Here is a 27882-nt window from a genome sequence, read left to right as displayed (position 1 = left end):
CTATTATTATACACAGAGAGACATTACATAACACACAACCTGAAAGGCTCAGTTCCAAACAAACACAAAACTCAGGTCGGCTCCATCAGAGAGGTCAGATTGACACCGCATGAGCCTCGACCAGGCCATGAGAGAACAAACACTCTTCATCAGATGAAAGTCTCTCCTGAAATCCCCCCCAGCAGCTGGAGTTTGTCCCACAATCACAGATGCATGAGGAGAAACACAGCCTTACTGATGACACCCAAACAACCCGAAACCCCCATCCCATGACCTCTGTGTGCTATCAATCAACCCAGGCTCATTCTGAAAACGTAGGCCTGTGGATGTTTCTGAAGACCGTGAATTATGTAGTCGGAGGTACGTATGGCTGCATTTCATTTTTTGAAGCGAACGCTGTTTGACGCTGTTTCTTTTGCCGCTCACCAGCTGACTGCTTTACCTCCGTGTGGAGGGTTTTCCCGCTGCAACCAGTTTGTCCCGTAAGCTCGTCGTGTACGTCAGCGGACTTGAGACGCAGAGAGGAGTCGACCACGATGACAACGACCGGGTTTGAGTCCGGGGAAGAGCAGTTCCAGAAATCAGGTAAGACAAAAACAGAATCCAAAAAATAAAAATGTGAATAACAGGGTGAGAATGTGGTGAAATGCGAAAACGGGGTAAAAATCAGACGAGGGCGCTTTTTTTTTTCTGGACGGCTTTTGTAAATCGCCGGTTGGGTTTAGGGAAGTAAGCGGGTGGGCGAGTCAATCGGTAAAATTGGTTGGGTTTAGGGAAGGAGGAAGGTGGGTCAGTTGATTGGCTGGTGGCCCAATTGGTCATTCAGTCGGTCGACAGCGGCCTCTGGTGGGTTTATGCGAGAACAGTGGGCACGAACGCCACTTGCAAGAGAAATTTGAAATGCGAAAAAAACGCACACAGTGGCCTCTCGTGGATTCGCGAAAACAAAAAACCTACATATTTTGCAGTCTCCAGAAACATCCTCAGGGCTACGTTTTCAGAATGAGCCTGGGTTGCTATCAAGTGTCCACAGTAAAAGACTTCAGCTTTATTGACGGGCATTGCAGGGTCAACTTTATTCGGTTTTGTTTGTGTAATACATGCTTCAGTGAATCACATTTATGTATATAGTTAAAATACGTCCACTTTATTAACAAAACCATAGTTAAGATTTCAGTGTTTTGAGGGATGCTTAGTCTACTCTGCCCTACAGTATCCTCTGACTAGCTATTTTAGAAGCTACTGTAGGTTAGATTATACACACTATCCATCTAATTTGACTTTAAGGCTGTATGTAGAAACAAACTATTTATAAACTCCTATTTAATGAGAAAACAGTCTTTTGTACACTTACGATGTCTATCGTTGGTCCACATCTGCAGTTTCAGACTGCTGAATGGATATTTTCCTGCATAGACTGATTGGCGCGATTATGCATTCACATTTCAGTCCCAGAGCAGAAACCTGTGCATAAGGCCTAAAATAACTAGTAATGCCACAAGCTACTAGGTGTTAGGTTGTCTCCAGGTGTTACAAACCCCTGATGTTAGTCTAGGGTTGTGGGGTTTGATATTTATTTAATTAAAATATATTTATATAAACAGTGAATAAGTGGAAAGACAACCAAAGTAATGCCAAAATATGTTTGTTTTTATTTACTATCCCAAAGTGAACAACAACAACGAATTAATCAAAAATAAAGAATAAGTAAGTAAAGCAAAAATATACTATTTACAATATGTACAACACTGAGACAAATAAAGACGGAAAAAAACAAGAGAGCTGGCAGAAGGGACGCGGGCGGCGCTAAAGAAATGAAAAGAACAAAACCCAAACTAAATCTAACTTCCCAGAAGCATCTAGCTAACTATGTGAAAAACAGTATAATTAACACACGAAGATCTTCCGAGTCCTAACTATCTACTCTATCTATCTATCCAAAAAGTACAAGGAGTGGCGCTCGCCCCTAACCTAGTGTACTAGACAGCAGAGTAGTCCTATGTGTTGCGAAATGTATGTCACGTGACCTTCTTACCTGTCCGCTTCGTCCAAGCCTCGTAAACAACGATAAACTAAGAACAATGTACGAATAACGGACGGATAACGTGCACACAGAACGAGCAACAACAAAATACACAGTTAGACAGGGTTATTTCTAAACGCACGCGGTAAATACAAACAAGCGACAAAACAACGAAAGAGAAAAATGCAAGCACGAAAAAACGAGTGGTGTGGCGCGCGCTTTTAACACGGGGGGTTTTTGCTCATTGGATGTGACGTAAGAGTGATGTAACCGGGGAGGAATGACTGACAGTGGAATGGACCAATGAACGGAACCTGAGAATACATGAGAGCAGATATGGGAGAACAGAGCGATAGAGAGAGAGAGAGAGAGAGAGAGAGGGAAAAAAAAACCACAGAGAAACAGAGCACAAAAAACACAAATACATAACACCAGGCAATTGCTAAAGTGTTTTTGGGGGTTGCCGGCAGCTAGCTCTCTGCAACTCTCACATGGTCGCCCACTAAAACTAAGCAGGGCTGCGCCCGGTCAGTTCCTGGATGGGAGACCACATGGGAAAGCTAGGTTGCTGCCGGAAGTGGTGTTAGTGAGGCCAGCATGGGGCGCCCAACCTGCGGTCTGTGTGGGTCCTAATGCCCCAGTATAGTGACACTGTCTTTCGGATGAGATGTTGAACCGAGGTCCTGACTTTTTGTGGTCGTTAAAAATTCCTCTTTTGAAAAAGAGTAGGGGTTTCACCCCGGCATCCTGGCCAAATTTGCCCATTGGCCTCGGTCCATCATGGCCTCCTAACCCTCCCCATATCATAATTGGCTTCATCTCTGTCTCCTCTCCACCAATCAGCTGGTGTGTGGTGTGCGGTCTGGCGCAAAATGGCTGCCGTCACATCATCCAGGTGGATGCTGCACACTGGAGGTGGATGAGGAGCCCCCCCCCCCATTGAGTGAAGCGCTTTGAGTGCCCAGAAAAGCGCAAAATAAATGTAAGGAATTATTATTATTATTAATGCTAGGGTGTGCTGGAGGTGGTTAGGTGCTTACTATTTAATGACAAGGAGTACTTAATAGGCAGAGGCATCTTACCGGCGTGCTTGTCTTTCCCGTCAGGATGGTTCGTGCTTTGGATTTGTTCATGTTGAAGTTCTTGACGTAGGCCTCATAGATCTGCTTGGCCAGGGTTTTCTGATCATCCTCGACATCTCGTTCTCCCGTCAGGATCTCTGCCTTCAACCTTAGCTTCTCCGACTGTGGCATTCGCCCAAAACGGATGGCTGTTTGAGGTGTGGAAATAAAAGTCATAACTTTTAGACAATCTCCAGACAAACATCATCCCATGCAAAGAAAGGCTGATTTCTGACTTGCCTTACAAGTGTTTGCATTAATATGTGGATATAATATGTAGGGCTGCCCCCAAATAGTCGACTAAACTTTAGTCGATATGAAGAGGGCTTGGTCGAATACATTTTCATTAGTCGGTTAGTTGCAAAAAAAATAAATAAATCACGTGAAATTACGCAATCAAGGGCTGCGCAGTCAGTGTATGACATCAGCAACGAGAGATCAACGCCTAACGCCTAAACGCCTCCACTGTATCCCTTCCACATCCACTCCATCAGAGCGCATCTTTTCAAAGGCCGGCTTCATTGTGAATACGTCGAGAAGCTCCCTTCTTCCCAGCAATGTGGACAAGCTGGTGTTCCTCTCACATAATATGAAAAAAATAAAATCGAATTGAAAGCTTAGGTAAGAATGCTTAATTTCCTTTTTGTAGTGTTTCTGTTTGCTATCCGTTAGGCTATATATATATATATATAAAAAAACGGGTATTTTATTTTTATATCGGGTAGGCTATACAAATAAATAAATACATATTATTTTTATTTTTTCGTTTTTATATAATGCAGAAGTTGTATTTTATTCTGTTAGAAAAATTAGTCTGATGTTTTTAATTTGTTGTTTCAGGTCAAGACTCATCCGTCGTCTAAAAGGCAGTTTGTGGCTTTGCTCTAATATTTTTGATTTGTATTAGTGTTCTTTAAATTATTTGTTCCACATTTTGTCGTAAATATAGTTGTTTTAAACAATTCAATCATAATTAGGCTGTTAATTTGTTTGCTGCCTTCTTTTTTTATTCTAAGTTTTGGCGTTGTGCGATGTGCATTTATTAAGTTGTTCATTTTTGTTAATTTTCCTTTTGAACAACATAAAAATTATATAAATTTAAATTTTCCACTGTATTTTATACCAAACTGCGTTTTTGCTACAGTATTTATTTTTTTATTTTTTTATTTTTTTGCCTAGTTTTGTACTAGGCCTAAGTTGCTAATAAGTTTATTTGATTTATTTTAAAGAACGAATTTTAGTTTATTTTATTAAAAACTTTTTTTTTTTTTGTTTGTTTGTTTGACATGTAACTGTTACAGTTTGTATTTTTGATAATAAATTATTAAAATGCACAGGCAGTCTGATTGCTGTTTTTATGTCATAATTAGCCTATAACGTTCTGGTCACTGATTTTTGTGTGTAAGCACTGTATTTAAACGCTTTACTATTCCGTTTTAAGCGCTTAATTTTTGTTTTGAATGCGCTAATATCATGCTTTAGCATTTTCTGTCACGTGGAAGTGTTAAACTTCAACTTGAATTAAAGCTGCAAGCAGCGATGATAGGGACCTCGCACCCGGGCTCACCGCCGCCCGGTGGCCTCAGGATGACAGAAATCAGTGAACAATAATATCTTAAGCTGATATATATAAAAAACTTGAGAAAATCACAGATTTATGCCAAACTTCCTTCTGTCAGTAGGTGGCGCTAGGACTGTGACTCAATATTGCAATGTAGATTTGTTCAGGAGATAAATTTAATCAACCATGTGAAGTTTCAGGCTGATTGGACATTGTGTGGTTAAGTTATAAGGACTTCCTGTTTCATGGCGAAGCGTTGAGGTTTGTCATGCCACCACATACACGCCCCTCTGCGAAAACTCTAGATCTTCATATTATATCATCGCTTGAGCTTTCAGATACACAACCAACCAAATTTGGTGCTGATATGAAAACATTTGTGGAATGAGTATATTACTTTGTAAATCATGACATTTTCTGTGGCCAGCAGGTGGCGCTGTAACTGTATCTGGATATCGGCATGTAAACTTGTTCTGGTCTGGACTTATATTAAACATGTGAATTTTGAGGCAGATCGGATAATGCATGCCTGAGTTATAATGACTTCCGGTTTTGTGGCGAATCATTAAAGTTTGCGAGGCCGCCACGGACACGCCCATCGACAAAACCTCTAAAGCTTCGCAATTTAACATCGACAAGGCCTTTAGATAACAAAACCCAATTTTGGTGTCGATAGCATAAAATCCCTAGGAGGAGTTTGTTAAGATACAAAGCCTGGAAATGGCAAAAATGCCACTTATTTGCCGCAGGAAGTTAAAAATATCCGACTTCCTGTTGGGTTTGAGTTATGGCTCCAAGAGACTTTTTCGTATGTTTTGGCATGTTTAAGGTGTGTGCCAATTTTCGTGCATGTGCATGATTCGTAGATCAGGGGCTCGTCCGTTTAATTTTTATAGGTGGCGCTGTCGAGTCATTTTGCCATGCCCACTTCATTATTGTTATGAGGATGTGTTCAAGAGATGACGTTTATCAACCATGTGAAGTTTCAGGCAGAGCTGACATTGTGTGCTTGAGTTATAAGGACTTCCTGTTCCATGGCGAAGCTTTGAGGTTTGTCATGCCGCCACGGACACGCCCCTCTGCGAAAACTCTAGATCTTCACAATATATCATCGCTAGGGCTTTCAGATAAAACAACCCAAATTTGGTGCTGATACGAAAAAATTTGTGGGAGGAGTTTGTTATGATGTAAAACATGTCATTTCCTGTGGCCAGCAGGTGGCGCTATAACTGTATCTGGATATCGGCATGTAAACGTTTTCAGGTCAGGGCTCTTATCAAACGTGTGAATTTTGAGGCAGATCGGATAATGCATGCCTGAGTTATAACGACTTCCTGTTTTGTGGCGAATCGTCAAAGTTTGCGAGGCCGCCACGGACACGCCCATCGACGAAAACTCTAAAGCTTCGCAATTTAACATCGCCAAGGCCTTTAGATGACAAAACCCCATTTTGGTGTCGATCGGATAAAATCCCTAGGAGGAGTTCGTTAAAATACAACGCCTGGAAATGGCAAAAATGCCACTTTTTCGTTGCAGGAAGTCAAAAATATCCAACTTCCTGTTGGGTTTGAGATATGGCTCCAAGAGACTTTTTTGTATGTTTTGGCATGTTTGAGGTGTGGGCCAATTTTCGTGCATGTGCGTGATTCGTGGATCGGGGGCTTGTCCGTTTAATTTTTCTAGGTGGCGCTGTCGAGTCATTTTGCCACGCCCACTTCCGAAGACCATAAAAAACGTAAATTTTCGCCACTTCTGAGGTGTGTGCAAAGTTGCGTGAGTTTTCGGGCATGTTTAGCCCCTCAAAATCGCGATTCATTGGAGAGAAGAATAATAATAATAATTAAAGCTGCAAGCAGCGATGAAAGGGACCTCGCACCCGGGCTCACCGCCGCCCGGTGACGTTACGATGACAGAGAACAGCGAACAATAATAATTTAAGCCGATATATAAAAAAAAATCTAAGAAAATCACAGATTTATGCCAAACTTCCTCCTGTCAGCAGGTGGCGCTATAACTGTGACTTAAGATTGGCATGTAGATGTCTTAAGGAGAGGAATCTTATCAACCATGTGAAGTTTCAGGCACATGGGACATTGTGTGGCTGACTTATAAGCCAAACTACCTTCTGCCAGCAGGTGGCGTTATGACTGACTTAATATTGTTATGTGGATGTGTTCAGGAGCGGACTTTTATCAACCATGTGAAGTTTCAGGCAGATCAGAGATTGTGTGGAGATTGTGTTTTAAGACAAACTACATTCTGCCAGCAGGTGGCGCTATGACTGACTCAGTATTGTTATGTAGATGTGTTCAGGAGAGGACTTTTATCAATCATGTGAAGTTTCAGGCAGATCAGACATTGTGTGGTTGAGTTATAAGAAATTCCTGTTCCATGGCGAAGCGTTGAGGTTTGTCATGCCACCACAGACACGCCCCTCTGCAAAAACTCTAGATCTTCACAATATATCATCGCTAGAGCTTTCAGATGACACCACTCTATTTTGGTGCTGATACGGGAAAGTTTGTGGGAGGAGTTTGTTACAGTGTCAAACATGTAATTTCCTGTGGCCAGCAGGTGGCGCTATAACTGTAACTGGATATCGGCACGTAAACCTGATCAGGTCAGGACTGTTATTAAATGTGTGAATTTTGAGGCAGATCGAATATTGCATGCCAGAGTTATAAAGACTTCCTGTTTTGTGGCGAATCATCAAAGTTTGCGAGGCCGCCACGGACACACCCATCGATGAAAACTCTAAAGCTTCGCAATTTAACATCACCAAGGCTTTAAGATGACAAAACCCAATTTTGGTGTTTATCAGATAAAATCCCTAGGAGGAGTTCGTTAAAATACAACGTCTGAAAATGGCAAAAGCGCCACTTTTTCGCCACACAAAGTTAATAATATCTGACTTCCTTTTAGGTTTGAGATATGGCTCCAAGAGACTTTTTCATATTTTTTGCCATGTTTGAGGTGTGTGCCAATTTTTGTGCATGTGCGTGATTCGTAGATCGAGGGCTCGTCCGTTTAATTTTTCTAGGTGGCGCTGTCGAGTCATTTTGCCACACCCACTTCAATATTGTTATGTGGATGTGTTCAAGAGATGACGTTTATCAACCATGTGAAGTTTCAGGCTGATCGGACATTGTGTGGTTGTGTTATAAGGACTTCCTGTTCCATGGTGAAGCGTTGAGGTTTGTCATACCGCCATGGACACGCCCCTCTGCGAAAACTCTAGATCTTCACAATATATCATCGCTAGAGCTTTCAGATAACACCACTCAATTTTGGTGTTGATACGATAAAATTTGTGGGAGGAGTTTGTAACTCCGTAAATCATGTCATTTCCTGTGGCCAGCAGGTGGCGCTATAACTATATCTGGATATTGGCATGTAAACGTGTTCAGGTCAGGACGCTTATCAAGCGTGTGAATTTTGAGGCAGATCGGATAATGCATGCCTGAGTTATAACGACTTCCTCTTTTGTGGCGAATCGTCAAAGTTTGCGAGGCCGCCACGGACACGCCCATCGATGAAAACTCTAAAGCTTCGCAATTTAACATCGCCACGGCCTTTAGATGACAAAACCCAATTTTGGTGTCGATCGGATAAAATCCCTAGGAGGAGTTCGTTAAAATACAACGCCTGGAAATGGCAAAAACGCCACTTTTTCGCCGCAGGAAGTTAAAAATATCCGACTTCCTGTTGGGTTTGAGATATGGCTCCAAGAGACTTTTTCGTATGTTTTGGCATGTTTGAGGTGTGTGCCATTTTTCGTGCATGTGCGTGATTCGTATATCGGGGGCTCGTCCGTTTAATTTTTCTAGGTGGCGCTGTTGAGTCATTTTGCCACGCCCACTTCCGAAGCCCATAACAAACGTAAATTTTCGCCACTTCTGAGGCGTGTGCAAAGTTGCGTGAGTTTTCGGGCATGTTTAGCCCCTCAAAACCGCGATTCATTTCGCAGGAGAATAATAATAATAATAATTAAAGCTGCAAGCAGCGATGATAGGGACCTCGCACCCGGGCTCACCGCCGCCCGGTGGCCTCAGGATGACAGAGAACAGCGAACAATAATAATTTAAGCCAATATATATTTAAAAAACCTGAGAAAAATCACAGATTTATGCCAAACTTCCTCCTGTCAGCAAGTTGCGCTTAGACTGTGTGTCAATATTGGCATGTAGATGTCTTTAGGAGATAAATTTTTTTTTACCATGTAATTTTTCAGGCAGATCGAACATTGTTTGGCTGAGTTATAAGCCAAACTTCCGGTTGCCAGCAGGTGGCGCTATGACTGACTCAATATTGTTATATGGATGTGTTTAGGAGAGGACTTTTATCAACCATGTGTAGTTTCAGGCAGATCGGACATTGTGTGATTGAGTTATAAGGAATTCCTGGTCAATGGCAAAGCGTTGAGGTTTGTCATGCCGCCACGGACACGCCCCTCTCCGAAAACTCTAGATCTTCGCAATTTAACATCGCCAAGGCCTTTAGATGACAAAACCAAATTTTGGTGTTGATCGGATAAAATACCTAGGAGGAGTTCGTTAAAATACAACGCCTGGAAATGGCAAAAACGCCACTTTTTTACAGCAGGAAGTTAAAAATATCTGACTTCCTGTTGAGTTTGAGATATGGCTCCAAGAGACTTTTTCTTAAGTTTTGGCATGTTTGAGGTGTGTGACAATTTTCGTTCATGTGTGTGATACGTATATCAGAGGCTCGTCCGATTAATTTTGGTAGGTGGCGCTGTCGAGTCTATTTGCCACGCCCACTTCAATATTGTTATGTGGATGTGTTCAGGAGAGGACTTTTATCAACCATGTGAAGTTTCAGGCAGATCGGACATTGTGTGGTTGAGTTATAAGGACTTGCTGTTCCATGGCGAAGCATTGAGGTTTGTCATGCCACCACAGACACGCCCCTCTGTGAAAACTCTAGATCTTCACAATATAACATCACCAGAGCTTTCAGATAACACCACCCAATTTTGGTGCTGATACGATAAAATTTGTGGGAGGAGTTTGTTACTCCGTAAATCATGTCATTTCCTGCGGCCAGCAGGTGGCGCTGTAACTGTATCTGGATATTGCTATGTAAATGTGTTCAGGTCAGGACTCTTATCAAGCGTGTGAATTTTGAGGCAGATCTGATAATGCATGCCTGAGTTATAACGACTTCCTGTTTTGTGGCGAATCGTCAAAGTTTGCGAGGCCGCCACGGACACGCCCATCGACGAAAACTCAAAAGCTTCGCAATTTAACATCGCCAAGGCCTTTAGATGACAAAACCCAATTTTGGTGTCGATCGGATGAAATCCCTAGGAGGAGTTCGTTAAAATACAACGCCTGGAAATGGCAAAAACGCCACTTTTTCGCCGCAGGAAGTTAAAAATATCTGACTTCCTGTTGGGTTTGAGATATGGCTCCAAGAGACTTTTTCGTATGTTTTGGCATGTTTGAGGTGTGTGCCGATTTTCGTGCATGTGTGTGATTCATATATCGGGGGCTCGTCCGTTTAATTTTTCTAGGTGGCGCTGTCGAGTCATTTTGCCACGCCCACTGCCGAGACCCATATCAACAAGCCATTTACACCGCGTATGGTGTGTGTGCAAATTTTCATGAGTTTTCGGGCATGTTTAGACCCTCAAAAGTGCCCCGATAGGGGGCGGAATAATAATAATAAAAAACGGAGCAATTCCAATAGGGCCTTGCACCGTTCGGTGCTCGGTCCCTAATAATAATAAACGGAGCAATTCCAATAGGGCCTACGCACCGTTTCGGTGCTCGGTCCCTAATAAACGGAGCAATTCCAATAGGGCCTTGCACCGTTCGGTGCTCGGTCCCTAACTATATTCCTAGTATATACGCAAGTTATTATATTAATATCCTAAATGAACGATTATTTGATTAATCGCTAAAATGCAGGAATGTTAGTCGACTACGAATATCTTTAGTCGGGGGCAGCCCTAATAATATGACATTAGTAACATCTTGACAGGATTCCAAGAGTCTGAACGACATAAACAGTGCTTTGGCTGAATGCTGTGTGACTTACTTGGCAATAATGTTATGTTTGTTCAATATCCCCATTGTTCTTTTGATGCAAGTGCGGATAACACAAAAGCTGACTGAAGTTGCGTCTGTAAACCTTGACTCTGCGGATTCTCTTGCAAAACCACCACATGCGCTGCTGATCACAGATGATTAATATTTGCTGAAATCCAAGGCCACTATTTACACATTTTGTCAGATCAGGATGTCTGGTGCCTTAGAAACTTGCCCAGAGGAATTGGGTAACACAAGTTTCACTCTGGACCGTGTTCAATTGCAGTTTCGTGTTGTCAATAGACAGGCGGCGTTGTGTTTTTTTTAACATTACAGAAACTAACATTTGCTCATCCAAGACTTAATTTCATGACACTGATGTGTTACTACACAGTTGCTAAGGTGCTAGGGTTTCAACATAATTTTATGGCCTTCCCTATAGGCATGACTCTCGATTTGGGTGTGAAAGGTCTTGAGTTCAAATCCCGGACGAGTCCCCATTTGTGTTTTTTACCGTCTCTATTGTCAAGAGCATATAGTGCACTTAGATGTGGACATCTTTAGAAGTCAAAATGCAATCCTAATATTGTCCTGTATGCACTTTTAGAGTTATTGGCAATTGGGTCTGAGAGGTTCTGGGTTTAAATCCCGGACGAGCCCCCGTTTGTGTTTTTTACTGTCTCTATTGTCAAGAGCATATAGTGCACTTAGATGTGGACATCTTTATAAGCTAAATTACAACCTAATATTTTGTACTAGGGATAGGATTCTTGCACTGAATGTGATAAGTCCTGGGTTCAAATCCCAGACGACCGCTATTTGTGATTTTTATCGTCTAAAACCATATTTTTACCATCTTGTCAGTAGTATATAGTGCTTTTAGAAGCAAAAATGCAATCCTAAAATTATACAGTATGCACTTTTCTAGGCATATGATTCTTGCATTGGGTGCAAAAAGTCCTGGGTTTGAATCCCGGACGAGCCCCCATTTATGTTTTTTATTTTATTTTTATGTCTTTATTGTCAATTGCATACAGTGCACCTAGATGCAGACGTCTTCAGAAGTTAAAATACCATTGTAATTTTATCCAGTGTGAAGTTTTTAAGGGGTATAATTCTTATATTGGATGTGAGAGGCCCTTTGTTCAAATCCTGGACAAGCCCTCAGTTGTTTTTTTTGTCACTGTCTATATTGTCAGTAGCATATAGTGCACTTAGATGCGCACAATTTTTATTAGTCAAAATGCAATATTAGTATAAAACACTTTTTCTAGGGACATGATTCATGCTTTTAATGCATGAAGTTCTTGGTTTACATCCTGGACGAGCCCCTATTTGTGTTTTTTATGGCTCTTTTGTTGGGAGCATGTAGTTCCCTTAGATGTGGACATTTTTTAGATGTTAAAATACAACCATAATATTATGTACTTCTCTAGGAATAGGATTATTGCCCTGGATGCAAAAGGTCCTGGGTTCAAATCCCGGATGAGCCTCCATTTGTGTGTTGTTGTTTTTTTAATAGCATATAATGCACCTAGATGCAGAAATCTTCAGTAGTCAAAATGCAATCCTAATTTTAGACAGTATGCACTTTTTTAGGGGTAAAATTCTTGCATTAGATACGCGAGGCCCTTAGTTCAAATCCTAGATAAGCCCTCATTTTTATTTTTATTTATTTTTATTTTTTTTAATGTTTTTTGGGCATTTGTAGAAGTTGAAATACAATCCTAATATTATGCACATCTCTAGGAATAGGATTATTGCCCTGGATGCAAAAGGTCCTGGGTTCAAATCCCGGACAAGCCCCCATTTGTGTTTTTTACTGTCTTTGTTGTCATTAGCATTTAGTGCACCTAGATCTTCAGAGGCCCTTTGTTTAAATCCAGGATAAGCCCTTTGTTTGTTTTTAGTTACTGTCTATATTGTCCTATAGTGTATATGGATCAGCCAAAATGCAATATTAACATAAACACTTTTTCTGGGGATTTGATTCATGCATTTAATGCATAAAGTCCTTGGATCAAATCCCGGACGAGCCCCCTTTATGTTTTACTGACTCCGCTGTAAGTAGGTGCTGACATCTTTAGACGCTGAAATGCAATCCTAACGCAGACGCCACAATCCCTATCAGCTAATAAGCTTACAGTCCTGGCCTGTAAACCTCCAGTGCACACATGCCAATACTAATCTCTTTGTAGCACCCATGTTTAATTGCAGTTAAACAACTAATCACGCTTATTAGATAACCTCCGCTTTAATTGAAGCCCTCCATTCAGAAACCTGTCAGAATTACATACCATTTCTTTTAAATTAATTTGGTAAACTGTTGAACATGAAGACAGGAGAGGTGGTTTTAACTTTCAGTGGGATGAGCAAGTGTGAAGCAGATGCCTATACGCAAGAGAGCATCCTATTGCATTGGTGTATATATATATCAGCTTACGGCATATGTCATGCTCAAAGATAAACTGCTTAAATAATGAACAAAAGTGGAACATCCAATCTCTGTTTCTTTAAAAACACAAGTCTCTCTCTCCCCAAACACAAATTATTCTGATTATTTCCATTAAAAGGGCCATAAAGCGGCTAAGTTTAGCAGCTAACCTACATTTCTGTGAGTAATGGGGTTAGTGTGGTCACGTCTCGCAGTGTTTTCAAGTGTCGCTGGTTCAGATTACGAACTTCGAGCATAGCACGATTTCAGCACATGCCTCCATCAGGCAAAAAAAAAACTATGCAAGACGAGCAGTTCAGCCAGCTGGATGTGTTACTGGGCCTTGTAAAAAATGCCTTTTGGCCCCAAGCTGGACACCTTGAACCCTAACATATACATACATAGACTTCCATTGTTTTTCTCTCAGTGTAATGATAGTGTCTATGGCCTAACCCTAGCCCTAACCTTAACCCTAAACCAACTCTGCATTTTAAATAATCAAACCAACATTAACCAAAATAAAATATAAAACATTACACATTGTAAATCAGCTCATTTTCATTTAGTTTCATTTATTTAAGAGTATTACAGACATTTTTTAAAAAGATACAACTAAACCTAACCCTAATCCTAAATGAAGGACATCAATGCACAGATAATTCAAAGACAAAGAGACACCCAAATTGTTTAGTTCATGTGATTATGCAAAAATAAATAAATAAATCACAGGAGGGCGAAAAATTCTGACTTCAACTGTGCAGCATATTATTGTTCAAGCAATGTCTCAACTCTGTAGTTCTTATGATAATTTGCGTCTTTATAATGATCCACTCATTTGTAAGCTGCTCTGAATGAACATATCTTCTTAATGAACACATATAAATGTAAATGTAAATATCATGGGTTCAATTCCCATAGCCCGTCAATGGAAGTTGCTTTGGATAGGTGTGTTTGCTAAATGCATAAATAAAATGAAATACTGCATTCTCAGTCTCTGATTTGTGTTTTCAGATTTAATCAATGCAAATGCTGAGAATGTGTTGACAAAACAAAACAGTGTTGTAGCAGTTCATACTACTAATGTAATTCAATTTGCCTAAAGCTATAGACAAGAAATTACAACAAAAAAAACATCCTGTTTATAGATGCAATTACGCTAAAATTGTCTTGCATTTTGTCTCAAAATGTTTTAACAATGTTGAAAATCAAGAAATGATGCAAACTTATTTATAAATTGTGTTCTAAATATTTTACTATTATTAAAATACATAAATGTATTCTTGTTAACGTTTTCCATTGTTTGAGTTAAAAAATTTATACATTAAGGATTAATATGTAGTTGTCATGCATTATTTGTAATTTTAATATCTAATAGCTTGTCTAATAAGGCTTGTATAATAGATTGTTTTAGTGAAACATGTAGAAATATTTTTACGATTACTTCTTTTTTTTGGCCTGAAAAAAGAAAAGGACTTAATGTTTACTGTAATCTGTTAATGCATTTCCAACTTCTAATCAAATAATGTAAATTATGAGCACATCAGGGGATTGACTCAAGTTTCATCTCCTGTATGTTACGTGTAAATGAATACAAAGATGACAGATACGCTGCAGTTCACCAAATGGCCACCAGTGTCGCTAAAAACAAGAACTTCTGCATTATAAAAAATATAAAGTGCGAAAGTTACCACTTGTAAACCACTCTTGTAAACTTAAAAATGTAAAATCAAACATCGGTTAACGTTATCCCGATGATTGGTCAACGGAAAAATATTAACTTTTTTTGTTTGGATCACAAACTAGCTAGCTTATATGAGAAACAACTATGACCAGGGTGCGATCATCTGATCAGGGGTCAGCTTTTTCGGTAATGTTAGTTAAATACAAACTTCAATGGATCAATTGTATGTATTTATTTAAATACATCTAATTTATTAATAAAAATGTATACAACTTTTCAGTGTTTTGTGCAATATTTAGTGTATTCTGACATACAGTATCTTTGATTAGCTATTTGTAGGTCAAACTCTACAAACACTGCAGCTAATTTGATTTTAATTTTAGGATAAATGTAGAAACAAACACTTATTTTATAAGAAAACATTCTTGTGAACAATTACGGAGTCTATCGGTGCTCAAGATCTGCCACTTTCAGAGTGTTGATTTTTTTTTGTCTTCTTTCGCATAGACTAATGGTGCGATTATGCATTCACAATAGTATGAACCGTTATAGATATAAATATAAATAACTATAAATATAAATGTATATTTATAGTCTCTATTAATCATTCATTCATTTTCTTTTCGGCTTAGTCCCTTTATTAATCTGGGGTCGCCACAGCGGAATGAACCACCAACTTATCCAGCACTTGTTTTACTCTATGCCCTTCCAGCCGCAACCCATCTCTGGGAAACATCCAAACACACTCATACATACTACGGACAATTTAGCCTACCCAATTCACCTGTACCGCATGTCTTAGGACTGTGGGGGAAACCGGAGCACCCGGAGGAAATCCACGCGTATGCAGGGAGAACATGCAAACTCCACACAGAAACGCCAACTGAGCCGAGGCTTGAACCAGCGACCTTCTTGCTGTGAGGCGACAGCACTACCTACTGCACCACTGCGTCGCCAGTATCTATTATTAACATTAATATTTAAAATACAGATCAGCGCGAAATATTTCTCACTATTGAAGGACTGACCTCCACATACATCTTGTTTAGACGTCCTTCAGGGTGGATCAATTCACCCCAAAAACCCTGCTGTAACTATACCACCCTGACTATGATCCCGTTGGGACTGTTTTCTGTGTCTGTTTCGCGCTGTGAATGAACACTCACCATTGTGGGACATGCCCACGGACAGGCACTTCTGAAATCGACAGTATTGGCACTTGTTTCGGTTCTTCTTTTGGATCTTACAGCGGCGTTCACACTTATCGTACTCCAGTTTGAGCCGAATGGTCCGACGGAAGAAACCCTAAAAATGTGAAAAACAGAAGTGTTACTACACAGTTGCTAAGGTGCTATGGTTTCAACACAATATCATGGCCTTCCCTAGGGGGATGACTCTCGATTTGGGTTCAAATCCCGGACGAGCCCCCATTTGTGTTTTTTACTGTCTCTATTGTTGATAGCATAAAGTGCAATTAGATGTGGACATCTTTAGAAGCTAAACTACAATCCTAATATTATGCACTTTTTTTAGGGATAGGATTCTTGCATTGAATGCAATTAGCCCTGGGTTCGAATCTCAGATTGGACCTGATTTGTGTTTTTAACTGTTTATATTGTCAATTATTATATAGTGCAAGTAGATGCAAACATCTTTAGAAGACAATCCTAATATGATCCAGTATGCACTTTACTGGTGAAATGATTCTTGGAATGGGCCTGAGAGGTCTTAGGTTCAAATCCCAGACGAGCCCCCATTTGTGTTATTAACATTCTCTATTGAAATTCAGTTTGAGGTCACTCTTAACACCACAAACCAGCACAGATCAGTGTAAGGTCAACGCTTGCTTTAAATATCTGTACTGTTCTGTACTGTACTGCTCTATTTGAAGCTCACTATTAAAAGAGGCAGAAATTTATGTACACAATCTAAACCAGGCGCTGCTGGAAATAGCCCTGGCAGCATATTGGCAGGTTGTGTTTGTCCTCATTCGTCCTCGGGTTCGTCTGGGTTTCCGATTGTAAAAACGCTGCTTCTCACTTCCAGAGGAGGCGACAGAGAGACAAAATAGGAATGAGGTTTAGTCGAAACCAGTCTTAACTTTAAGCATGTTCAGCATCTTCATTCATTCGTTAAGTTTCCTTCCACAGAGGAATAAACCATGACTATTCCAACATGTGTTTTACACAATGGATGCCCTTCCAGCTGCAACCCATTGCTGGGAAACACCCATTTACTCTGACGTCACTATGGCCAATTTAGATCATCCAATTCCCCTGTAGCGCATGTGTTTGGACTGTGGGGGAAACTCCACACCGAATTGCCAACTGGCCCAATCGGGACTCGAAACAAAGTGTTTCTCGCTGTGAGGTGACAGTGCTAACCATTGAGCCAACGTGCCACCCATATTCAGCAACTTAAAACATCCTAAATGATCTTAAATAAACTAAAAGGCAATAAACCCCCTCCTGAACCCGTATAAGCCCTCAGCTCATCGTTTCTCTCCTCAATATCAGTATTTCTCAATCTGGCGAAGGATGGAGACGAGACTCAGTGCAGTAAAAACGAATGGCTCTTGCTTCACTCATGTTGAGCCATTGAGTCCCCAGAAACACTGCAACATTTCGAAAGGAGAAAAACGAGGAGCAGAGGGCGATTTCAGGACACGAACGCAAGACCTCCAGCTTTAATGAGAAGATTACCACTGACTGAAGACATGGAAGAGAAAGTCTGTTTATTTATTGCCACACCAGCACATTACGGCTATTTCATGGCTAGCTCAATGTGGATAAAATATACAGTAAAAGCCAACTGTGAAAATCACTAAATGAAATAAGTTAGATTAAATTGTATTTTTAAAAAAAGGTTACTTTGACTCATCAAAAAAAAAAAAGAGTTATGCTAACTCATGAACTGATAATATCAAGCAAAACTCGAAATAAACGAGTTCTGAATTAATTGCGAGTAATTAATTTGGACTTCATTCGTTCTTTTAACTGAACTCATACTGACTTGATAAATGAACTTAAAATGATTTACTACTTACTAACACTCTAAAATTTTGGCAAAATAATATATGTAAATTTGGCTCAAAACTTTATTGGATTGTCGGCACCAATAGCCAGGTGTTACTGTAAAGCCTGGTTTATACTTCTGCGTCAAGTGAACGGCGTAACCCACGGTTTATGCAACGCGCGTAGCTGTGCATTTATACTTCTGCGCGTTGTTACTGTTGGTCTGCATTAACACTTTTGAAACGCTAATTGGCAGTGAGGTGTAAATGTTCCTCTGTGTCGAGTTTCTTCGCTGGTGTTTTGTTTATTCTGAACGCTTCCTGAATGTATAAGTGGCTCAAACTCGCTCATTTTGAGGCAGGAATCGGCGGACGTGCAACAACTTCAACTATGAGGTAAACACAAAACAAAACTTTTCATGCGGAGCTCCTTCACGGGACTCCACACTTGTAAACAATCGCTTCATCGTGCTCATGCCGCACACGCGGCTCTCGGTCCCGCCCTGACTCGTCAGCACTACCAAGCCAACCAATCACAGAGCTTGCGCTACGTGTCATCGGGCATGTAGTTACATATTTTGAGAGGTGCACGTCAGTGACGCCGATGGCGTAGACTGCGCCGTAGCATACGCGTGCGCTTGACGCAGAAGTATAAATCAGCCTCTCTCTGCTTTCCCTTAAATATAATAATAATAAAAAAAAAATTTTAATGGATTGTCACAATCGGTTTCCTCCGATTTATATTGTTTAGTGTCTAAATTTATATATAAATATTTATGTTTTATTTGGCTTCAAACTTAATATTTAAGACATATGGCTTCTGGCATAATTTACCACATTTCATTAACATATAAATAAATAAAAACGACAAAAATTGACATTAGAAACATTAGACATGATCAATAACCCATCTAGTAGTCTTCCAAATTTCCATTGTAATATGTTTTATGGTTGGAGAGGATTGACACTGAAATATTAAAAGAAAAGTATTAAAACTTCTCTTTAAAATCTCTCTAAAATGCTTACAAATTAATATTTTTTTATATACCAATATATGTATTATTAAACCATATTTGCCTATTTTTTATTTATTTTTAAATCAAAGATAGTCCTTAAAAAAACAGCGGATCTTTGAAGAAAACACCCCAAAAATCCCTTTAAAATAATTTCATTTCCACAAACCAATATGCGTAATATTAAACAGCTTTTAGTCTAATTATTTTAAATTATGTTTAATATTTATTTTATTTTAAAATACAACGTAATACTAAAACAGTTGATAATGAATACAAAAGCTCTGAAGACAAATAAAAAAAAAATACTTCAAAATGAATTCATTAAAACCACACAAGGGTCTTTCTGGTCTTTGGTTTAATATAGCTATGAGCCAACAAAAGGAAACTAAACACAGTAATAAAAACACATCCAGCCTTTTGTGTTGCCCCTTCTAACACTATTATGACTAGCGCATCAGTCCGCAGATGTTCCTTCAGACACAAAACATCCTCAATGACCTCTGAAAGACTAGTGTTCTGCTCAGAGCCAATAAAAAGTGTGTGCAAGAAGATATTCAAAGATATTCAGTGTAAAAAAGCATCTGTACTTCATAGATATACACCAGGCCCGGATTGGCTAATCGGGAGGACCGGGAGAATTCCCGGTGGGCCTGTCCGTTTTTTGGCCGCGAGGGCCGGTGTCCCTAGCTCCAGAATCTGTTGCTCTCAGCACAGCAGTCACACTTTTAAAAATAATTTATTTATTTACTTAACCACAGCCTTCTTATTCATTATTTTACCGCAGCTCTGCTCTTGGTTCCACTTTATATTAAGTGGCCTTAACTAATATGTACTTACACAGTAACTAAAAGTTTGTTACAATGTACTTATTGTGTAGATACATGTATTTACTGTGTACTTATGCTTGATTAATACATGTATGTAATTACATCTGTAACTAACTTGTGTAATTACATTTGTAAATACACTGTTGACCATCCCTTACACCTTAACCTACCCTTAAACCTACCCATACCACCAAACCTGTCCATAACCCATCCTCTATCCCAATCCAAAAGCCCCACAAGTGTTCTCAAATACATTATAAACACAGTAAGTACATTGTATTTATTTTTTGATGTAAGTACATAGTAGTTAAGGACACTTAATATAAAGTGGGACCCTGCTCTTTTTATCCATTTTCTCGTAGCCTCGTGAACAATATAAGTAGATAAGATAGATGTAAGCAGATAAGTCACCTCTCAATGTACAGCTGTTGTGGTAAAGTGGTTAGCACGTTAGGTTATGACGCCACCAACCCGGGTTCGGTCCTCGCCTGAGTAACTTTTTTTTTTTTTCATTTTTATTGTTAAGACATATAATACTGTAAGGGTTGTTGAACATTTGAAGTTCTGAAGCAGCTGTTTTCTCAAAAAAAAAAAAGACGTGATAGTGTCATTAGAAACTGAATTGGAAATGACCTTATTTTAATATAGTCAGTGGTGAACTGAGGTGGGCCGGTCTAAGGCTTGAAACTCCAGGGCTGAAAAAGAGTCCCACTCCGGCCCTGATATACACATGTTTTAGGCAGAATACATCTTCAGCCAAATCTCCTATCTAATCTGTCAATCAACCTGTCAATCATGTGTGATCCACCAATAGCAAACAGCACCAAACCAACCAGCCAATCAGCCACGTGCAGAGACTATCCAAGGGGCATGTGCAGGATTTGACGCGAACCAATAGGGTGAGGGGGTGGGGGCATGTGCACTACACAGGTTGAGCCCTATGGGTGCATGTGCCTGCAGCCAATCAATTACTTGAGAATAAATCAAGCCCCGTCCCCAGAAGCCATTCATTCTGATTTGCATATATATGTATATATATATATATATTATTCAAAGGTTTGCACTTTTTTATTGCACACAATAATTATTTATTTATATATAATTTGTACAAATATTATTTGTATTTTAGTATTATTTGCTGCATTTAATAACTATATTCAGTATTTGATGTTATGCTAATCCATGCACTTATTTATTCAAAGTAATTTTTAATAATATTATAATAATAGTAATTATTATATGATATTATTATTAATAAAAATAGTAGTTTTTGCTTGAACCAGAAGCAATTCACTCAGCTTTAAGTCATAATTAAGAATCAAATATGGTTGCAGCTTCAGTTGTGTGATGCATTCAGATGGCAGAGTAAATAAAATGTATAATCCCTAATAATGGTACGTTATGCTAATTAATAACCTTAACCTAATCAGAATTACCATAATGTATTGTAAAGCTGCTTTAAAACTATAAATATTGTAAAAAGCGCTATACAAATACACTTTAGTGGAATCGAATTGTAATAATGAATTAATAATAAGCACACTCTTACCTTGCAGCCCTCACATGCATGAACGCCATAGTGGTATCCTGATGCCCGATCCGAACACACACGACACTCCAGATTCAGAGAGGTGGAGGTGAACTCGTCCTGACCCACCGGGCAACCGTACACACCTGACGACGGGCTGGACGCAGGGGTCAGAGCATCTGCAACACAGAACAAAGACACAAAAACAAAACAAGCACACGCTTAAATAATCTAGAACTATTAGCAAGCCGGTGTCATTCAATTAAAAAAAGTTGCCCACTTCCAATGATCGAGAAAATAAGAAGTCGGTCATTCATTTGTTTTTGTTTTTTTGAATTACGCTTATTTAAGTGTGTACATTTGTTTCGATGGACATGCATAAATGATATACACTCACCGGCCACTTTATTAGGTACACCTTAATAGTACCGGGTTGGACCACCTTTTTCCTTAATGCTTCATGGCATTGATTCAACAAGATACTGGAAATATTTTGCTCCATATTGACATGATAGCATCACGCAGATTTGTCGGCTGCACATCCATGATGCCAATCTCCCGTTCCACCACATCCCAAAGCTGCTCTATTGGATTGAGATCTGGTGACTGTGGAGGCCATTTGAGTACAGTGAACTCATTGCCATGTTCAAGAAACCAGATTCATTAACGCTTTATAACATGGTGCATTATCCTGCTGGAAGTAGCCATCAGAAGATGACTGTGGTCATAAAGGGATGGACATGGTCAGCAGCAATACTCAGGTAGGCTGTGGCGTTGACACGATGCTCAATTGGTGCTGCTAATGGTCCCAAAGTGTGGTCTTCTGCTGCTGTAGCCCATCCGTCTCAAGGTTGGACGTGTTGTGTGTTCAGAGATGCTCTTCTGCAGAGCTCGGTTGTAACGAGTGCTTATTTGAGTCACTGTTGCCTTTCTATCAGCTGGAACCAGTCTGGCCATTTTCCTCTGACCTCATCAACAAGGCATTTGTGCCCACAGAACTGCCGCTCACTGGATATTTCCTCTTTGTTAGACCATTCTCTGTAAACCCTAGAGATGGTTGTGCGTGAAAATCCCAGTAGATCTGCAGTTTCTGAAATACTCATAGCAGGCCGTCTGGCACCAACAACCATGCCACGTTAAAAGTCACCTTTAATCCCCATTCTGATGCTCACTTTGAACTGCAGCAGATCGTCTTGACCATGCCTACATGCCTAAATGCATTGAGTTGCTGCCGTGTGATTGGCTGATTAGAAATTTGCGTTAACGAGCAGTTGGACAGGTGTACCTAATAAAGTGGCCGTAAAAAATATGCTCTTAAGTAAAAAAAAAAAAAAAAAGTACTTGAGAAATATGTCATTCAGCAAAACAAATGTGCACACAAAAAATGATCTAGAATGTGATTAGCAAGTCAGGGTCATTCAACATAAGTAATCTAGAACCCGATCTCATATAGATCCACCTATAGACATGCACGCACACACGCAGAGAGAGAATTCCAGAAATAAAAGTTGCTATAGTCATCTCCTAATTACTAAAATACCACAAAGTCTTCGCATTTCAGCCAAAACATTAAGCCTAAGCTGCTTTTAGAAACCTGCTCAACTACAGCAAAACAAAACCTTTCCATGATGTCATTTCCTCCTTCATACAGTTTCAACCTCAACCGTCCTCATCATCATTATGGTTAGTTATTAAATGGTGAAAGATTGAGAGATTCTGAAATCTCCACTGGTCTTGAGGTTTGTTTATTTGTATTAATGCAAATTCATATAGACTCCATTCAGCTTCTAGAGACGAAAACTAGGCCAGACATTCCTGAAGCATGAACCACAGATGACCAGTCGAAAACGTCACCGCCGCTCAACCACGAGGTGTAAAGGTCAGACGTGGAGAGTGAGACTCGACTATCTGCACGTACATTAAGACTGAAACCTCTTGTGAATATGCACTGAAGAAACCGAAAAACCTGTCTGATGCTTCATAAATATGCAATTATATTGATGTTTTCTTCCTTCTGAGCATGAAACAATAACTATTTAATATAATAAATACCCTGATTACCATGATTTACTAAACTAAACAACAACTAAAATATCATTTTTCAATAGTTTATATTGCAAAAGTCAGAATAACTGCTGTTTATTTGTTGGTTATACGGACAGACAATATCACATTAATGACGACACTTCAATCTTAAATGCTGTCTATGTGTACTGTATGTCAGGGGTGGCCAACCCTGCTCCTGGAGAGCCACCTTCCTGCTGATTTCAGTTGCAACCCATATCAAACACACCTGCCTGTAATTATCAGGTGGTGTTCAGGTCCTAATTATTTGGTTCAGGTGTGTTTGATATGGGTTGCAACCATAGATATATACATTAGATGTCGCCTGGCCTGTTGTTGTCTATTGTACGGAATGCGTCAATAGCGCCGCCATCTTGCTACAGGGTAGCGCTCCTTTGAAATGAATGCGGGACCAAGGTACAGTGGAGGACTGTGGCCATCCAAAGCCAGAGATAAACACATATACACATATATCTATGATCGGGAGTTTTCCTGGATGTTAGTATGCAATTTTTTTTTTCTAATTACGAAAATTTTAATTTGACATCACTTTTCTACATTGATGGATCAGTGACCGCACGGCCATTCCTGATAAAAAGCTTGTGTTTGTGTGTACAGAAATGTACTATTCACCCTCCCTGTTAAATTTGATCTAATCATGTCCTGAAACACAGCTCCTCTCCTGCTTTCACCTCTCATACTGACGGAGGAGCGATTCGTTTGTGAATGAATCCCCAGAACGACTCTTTCACTTAAGTTAGCCGACAATAATACAAGTTTCTGGCAGCGCAGCATCTCGTTGTCATATTTCTTTTGCATTGTTTGCTGATTTTATTCAACAAAACTAGCATAAGCCGAGTGTTTAGTGCGAGTTGGAGCTGCTTTGCCGTATGGTGAATGCTGTAAGTGACTGTATTATCATCAATAACGTGACCTGATTAGCACAAAAGTTCAGAACATGCAAAAACAGAAAAAAAACTTAATATAACCTATGAAATGTTCTGCCTTTGTGCTTTGTTGTCTTTGTTTGCTCGTTACTACAACCGTAGACAGCGCTAAAGTCCTGCATCTTCACGTAATAACACTGTCTTGACTAGTGCGGTTGAATGACGTTTGTCCTGGGAGCACTGTACAAATATAGCGGCGCTATTGACGCATGCTCAGGGTCCCTATGCGATATCTAGTGTATATATCTATGGGTTGCAACTGAAATCTGCAGGAAGGTGGTTCTCCAGGAACAGGCTTGCTGTATGTGCTTCCCACACAGACTTTACATGGGCGGGCCGCCCCGGTATATTACCTGGTGCCTCGCACTCCAAAATCTTAAAACACAGAAGCAAAAAGTGTGTATTTGCGTTTGAGCATCTGCGTACCCAGCACGGTGGAGCTCTCGGATCCAGAGCCCAGACCGGACTGGTTCTCGGTCATCTCGAAGCTGCTGAGAGCGTCTTCATCCATGGACTGAGAGATGTCCCGCAGCTCCTCCATTCCCCTGACGAACAGCGCACTGTCCAGCACAGAGTCATCCAGCGGAGACGGAGGACGGTAGCGCTTCTCCATGTCTACCATGCTGGCGGACAGGGGCCGGGCGCCAGTCACACATCAGCCTGACAAGGAGATTTCAAGCATTAATGGAGTAAAATCTCTGAGGAATATTTCCAGTACACTGCTGAATCTATGCCACGAAGGATTAAGGCAGTTCTGAAGGCAAAAGTACGTTTACCCTGGTACTAGTAAGGTGTACCTAATAAAGTGGCCAATGAGTGTTTTATGTTAGTCAAGAGACTTAATGAACTTTCATTTGTCATGTTAAGTAGGTTTTTTATTGTCTATTTGGCCTCTATTTATTTGAATAAGTTTTTAAGCTTATATTGAAATGTTAGCTTTAATACAAGTTCCAACCAACCAAAAATGATTTGCATTTGCTGTAGCTTTAGATAAGATAAACGACAGACACTCAGTTTTTCAAACCACGAAACCAATAAATCCAAGTATCATCTCGTTTAAATCAATTTGACTGACGCACAACTAATCATATCTTGTCCTGCAAAGGCTCTGGGTCGTCTTTCATCCCTTGCAATATTTGTTATCAGCAGCAAATATGGTTAAGTTCACCCAGAATAGCCTTATCTAAACGTCTGTGCTGCGTCTGTCTGACACAGAAAGAAAATTAGGGAACAAAACAGGCCGACTAAACCTGCAAGCCAAAAAGAGACTTAGTAAATATCTAATAGGTGTAAAGCTTCATTATCCGCATACCGCTAGCTCTATTTTGAGCACGATAACCACACGATACAAGTGAGAGCTACTACCAGGGGCGAAAACTCAGCCCTGGCACTGTAGCCACACAAATTACCACACCGACACACGCACATTCACTATTTATTTTGGTGTACAGATGGTGAAATAATATGACATTCTTGCCAAATTTTGATTATGTCCAGGTAACCTCGGATTGGGTCGGCCGATCTTGAAACCAGGCGGCAATTGCCGATTGTGCCAAATGCTTAACATTTATTATTATTGTTATTTTTATTATCATCATCATAATAGCATCTAGCAAGAGATAAAAGCTGTCTGCACCTAAAAACAATACATATTTAAAAAAAAAAAAAAAAAGGCCGGCCCACATTTAAAAATTGGTCCGGCCCTTCTGGCATTTGCCAGAATTGCCAGATGGCCAGTCTGCCCCTGGCTACTACATCACATGACCATTAAGAGGGTTAATATACATGTTTTTGTTTTTTTTTCTGGGCAAAAACATTTATCATATATTTTTACCCTGTATATTTAGTACTGTGCATTTCTCTAACAAAGTATTTAACATTTTATAAAACAGAGAGTGTATGATGTTGAGAGACCCGAAACACTCAATGATCCCAGGATACATCACTGATGATGTGTCCCAAATGCATCCATGAGATGTTTCTTGCATAAAAAAAAACTTTTTTTAACACATTTCTAATCATAATAGTTTTAAAAACTCATTTCTAATATGATTTATTTTATCTTTGTCATGATGACAGTAAATAATATTAGACTAGATATTCTTCAAGACACTTCTATACAGCTTAAAGTGACATTTAAAGGCTTCACTAGGTTAATTAGGTTAACTAGGCAGGTTAATTAGGCAAATCATTGTATAACGATGGTTTGTTCTGTCCACTATCAGAAAAAAAAATTAGCTTAAAGGGGCTAATAATTTTGACATCAAAATGGCTTTTAAAAAAATAAAAACTGCTTTTATTCTAGCCGAAATAAAACAAATGAGACTTTCTCCAGAAGAAAAAATATTGCCAGACATACTGTGAAAATTTCCTTGCTCTGTTAAACATCATTTGGGAAATATAAAAAAAAAAATGATTAAATTAAAAGGGGGGCGAATAATTCAGACTTCAACTGTATACACACTCACTCACACACACACACACACACACACACACACACACACACACACACATACACACACACCAAACAGCACTTCAACACTAATTGCTTACATGCATTAAATGAAATTCCGGCAATCTGATGTCCAGCATGTAAGCAGAGCGTGTTGAATGCGTGCCGCTCAATGTTCAACACCTACTCGCTCTCGTGATGACAAGCTACTAAACACGGCGCACCTGACTGTGCCAGAACACACTGTTCCTGCTGTCCACTCTGAGGCCGGCCAACAGGTCAGAGGTCATGGGCCAAACTCCAGGGCATTTCAAATGTGACCCAGCGGCCGTCTGAAGTTCATGTGTGCTCTATTTATTTATCAGGCGGGACAGTGCAGTGAAATGGCATGTACAGTTCTTCAGGGCCGGTGTTGGGCTCGTTTCCATTCCGGATCAGTGCATGCTCCTAAAACACTTTCCTCACATGCGTAATGTGAGCGTATAAACAGCTGTAATTGTTTATAATGCACATTCATATATGATTTGACGATGTTTCATGGGAAATCTGACATCTAATATTATGTAATTGTTGCAGTTTAGTAATTATTCTAAATTACTGTACACTGTAAAAACAATATATATTAATGAACAGTTTCCTTCTTCTGTGATTCACAAGTGCTTCCCGTTTATTTACGCTTTTGAATTGCATTATGGGACGTTAAGCCCCTGCTCTGGTGACTTTTGGTGTTGGAAATTCAACTCTGCAGTTATAACAAAGTGACTTATCAGCCGATGTTATCACTCGATTAAATGGACATTATCAGTGGTTATCAGCTGATAGATATGTGCAAGTAGTGGCCTTCTGCGCCTACTGGTAGGCTGAGAAGGCTGTTATCATCCTTCCACATGGGTAATCAGCTACTATTTATTAAATTTACCATTAATTGTATTTTATTAATGTCTACACCTACCCCAAACACATTACAGTACAGTAACGTAAAACAGTGACAGTAATGATAAACATAATAAAACAGTTACAGTAATGATAAAACAGATCTGGATCTATTAGTATAGTTGAATTGTTACCCCACGCCAGCAGAGGGAGCCCTTGCCCGGCTACCACCTCAGCTCCGCTCCCTCTGCAGTCACTTCCTGTTTGTGCCGTATTTAAGCTCAGGCCA

The 27882-nt window shown here is 39.8% G+C and overlaps 1 protein-coding gene and 1 long non-coding RNA gene across 7 annotated transcripts in view; one reads left to right on the top strand and one right to left on the bottom strand.

Moving 5' to 3' along the window:
- LOC141380851 (uncharacterized) overlaps positions 1 to 23334 on the top strand; it is a 38183-nt gene extending 14849 nt beyond the window's left edge. For both annotated transcript variants that reach the window (XR_012400148.1, XR_012400147.1), the window contains 3 exons: positions 17 to 360; positions 430 to 585; positions 21286 to 23334. This is a non-coding gene — a long non-coding RNA (uncharacterized lncRNA). The remainder of the gene's footprint in view (positions 1 to 16; positions 361 to 429; positions 586 to 21285) is intronic.
- Positions 1 to 27882, bottom strand: part of pparab (peroxisome proliferator-activated receptor alpha b) — a 70592-nt gene that overhangs the window by 15714 nt on the left and 26996 nt on the right. For 4 of the 5 annotated variants that reach the window (XR_012399899.1, XR_012399898.1, XM_009297698.5 and 1 more), the window contains exons 2-5: positions 24695 to 24928; positions 21279 to 21436; positions 16040 to 16178; positions 3106 to 3293 (exon numbers count right to left, since the gene is read on the bottom strand). Coding sequence is in view for 3 of the 5 variants with exons in the window: in XM_009297698.5 (XP_009295973.2) it covers positions 3106 to 3293; positions 16040 to 16178; positions 21279 to 21436; positions 24695 to 24890 (681 nt within the window). In the remaining 2 variants the exon portion in view is untranslated. 5 annotated transcript variants of the gene reach the window in all.

This window comes from Danio rerio, chromosome 25 (assembly GCF_049306965.1).
Source record: "Danio rerio strain Tuebingen ecotype United States chromosome 25, GRCz12tu, whole genome shotgun sequence".
NCBI classification, from domain to species: Eukaryota; Metazoa; Chordata; class Actinopteri; order Cypriniformes; family Danionidae; genus Danio; species Danio rerio.
This window is presented reverse-complemented; position numbering and strand designations above follow the sequence as displayed.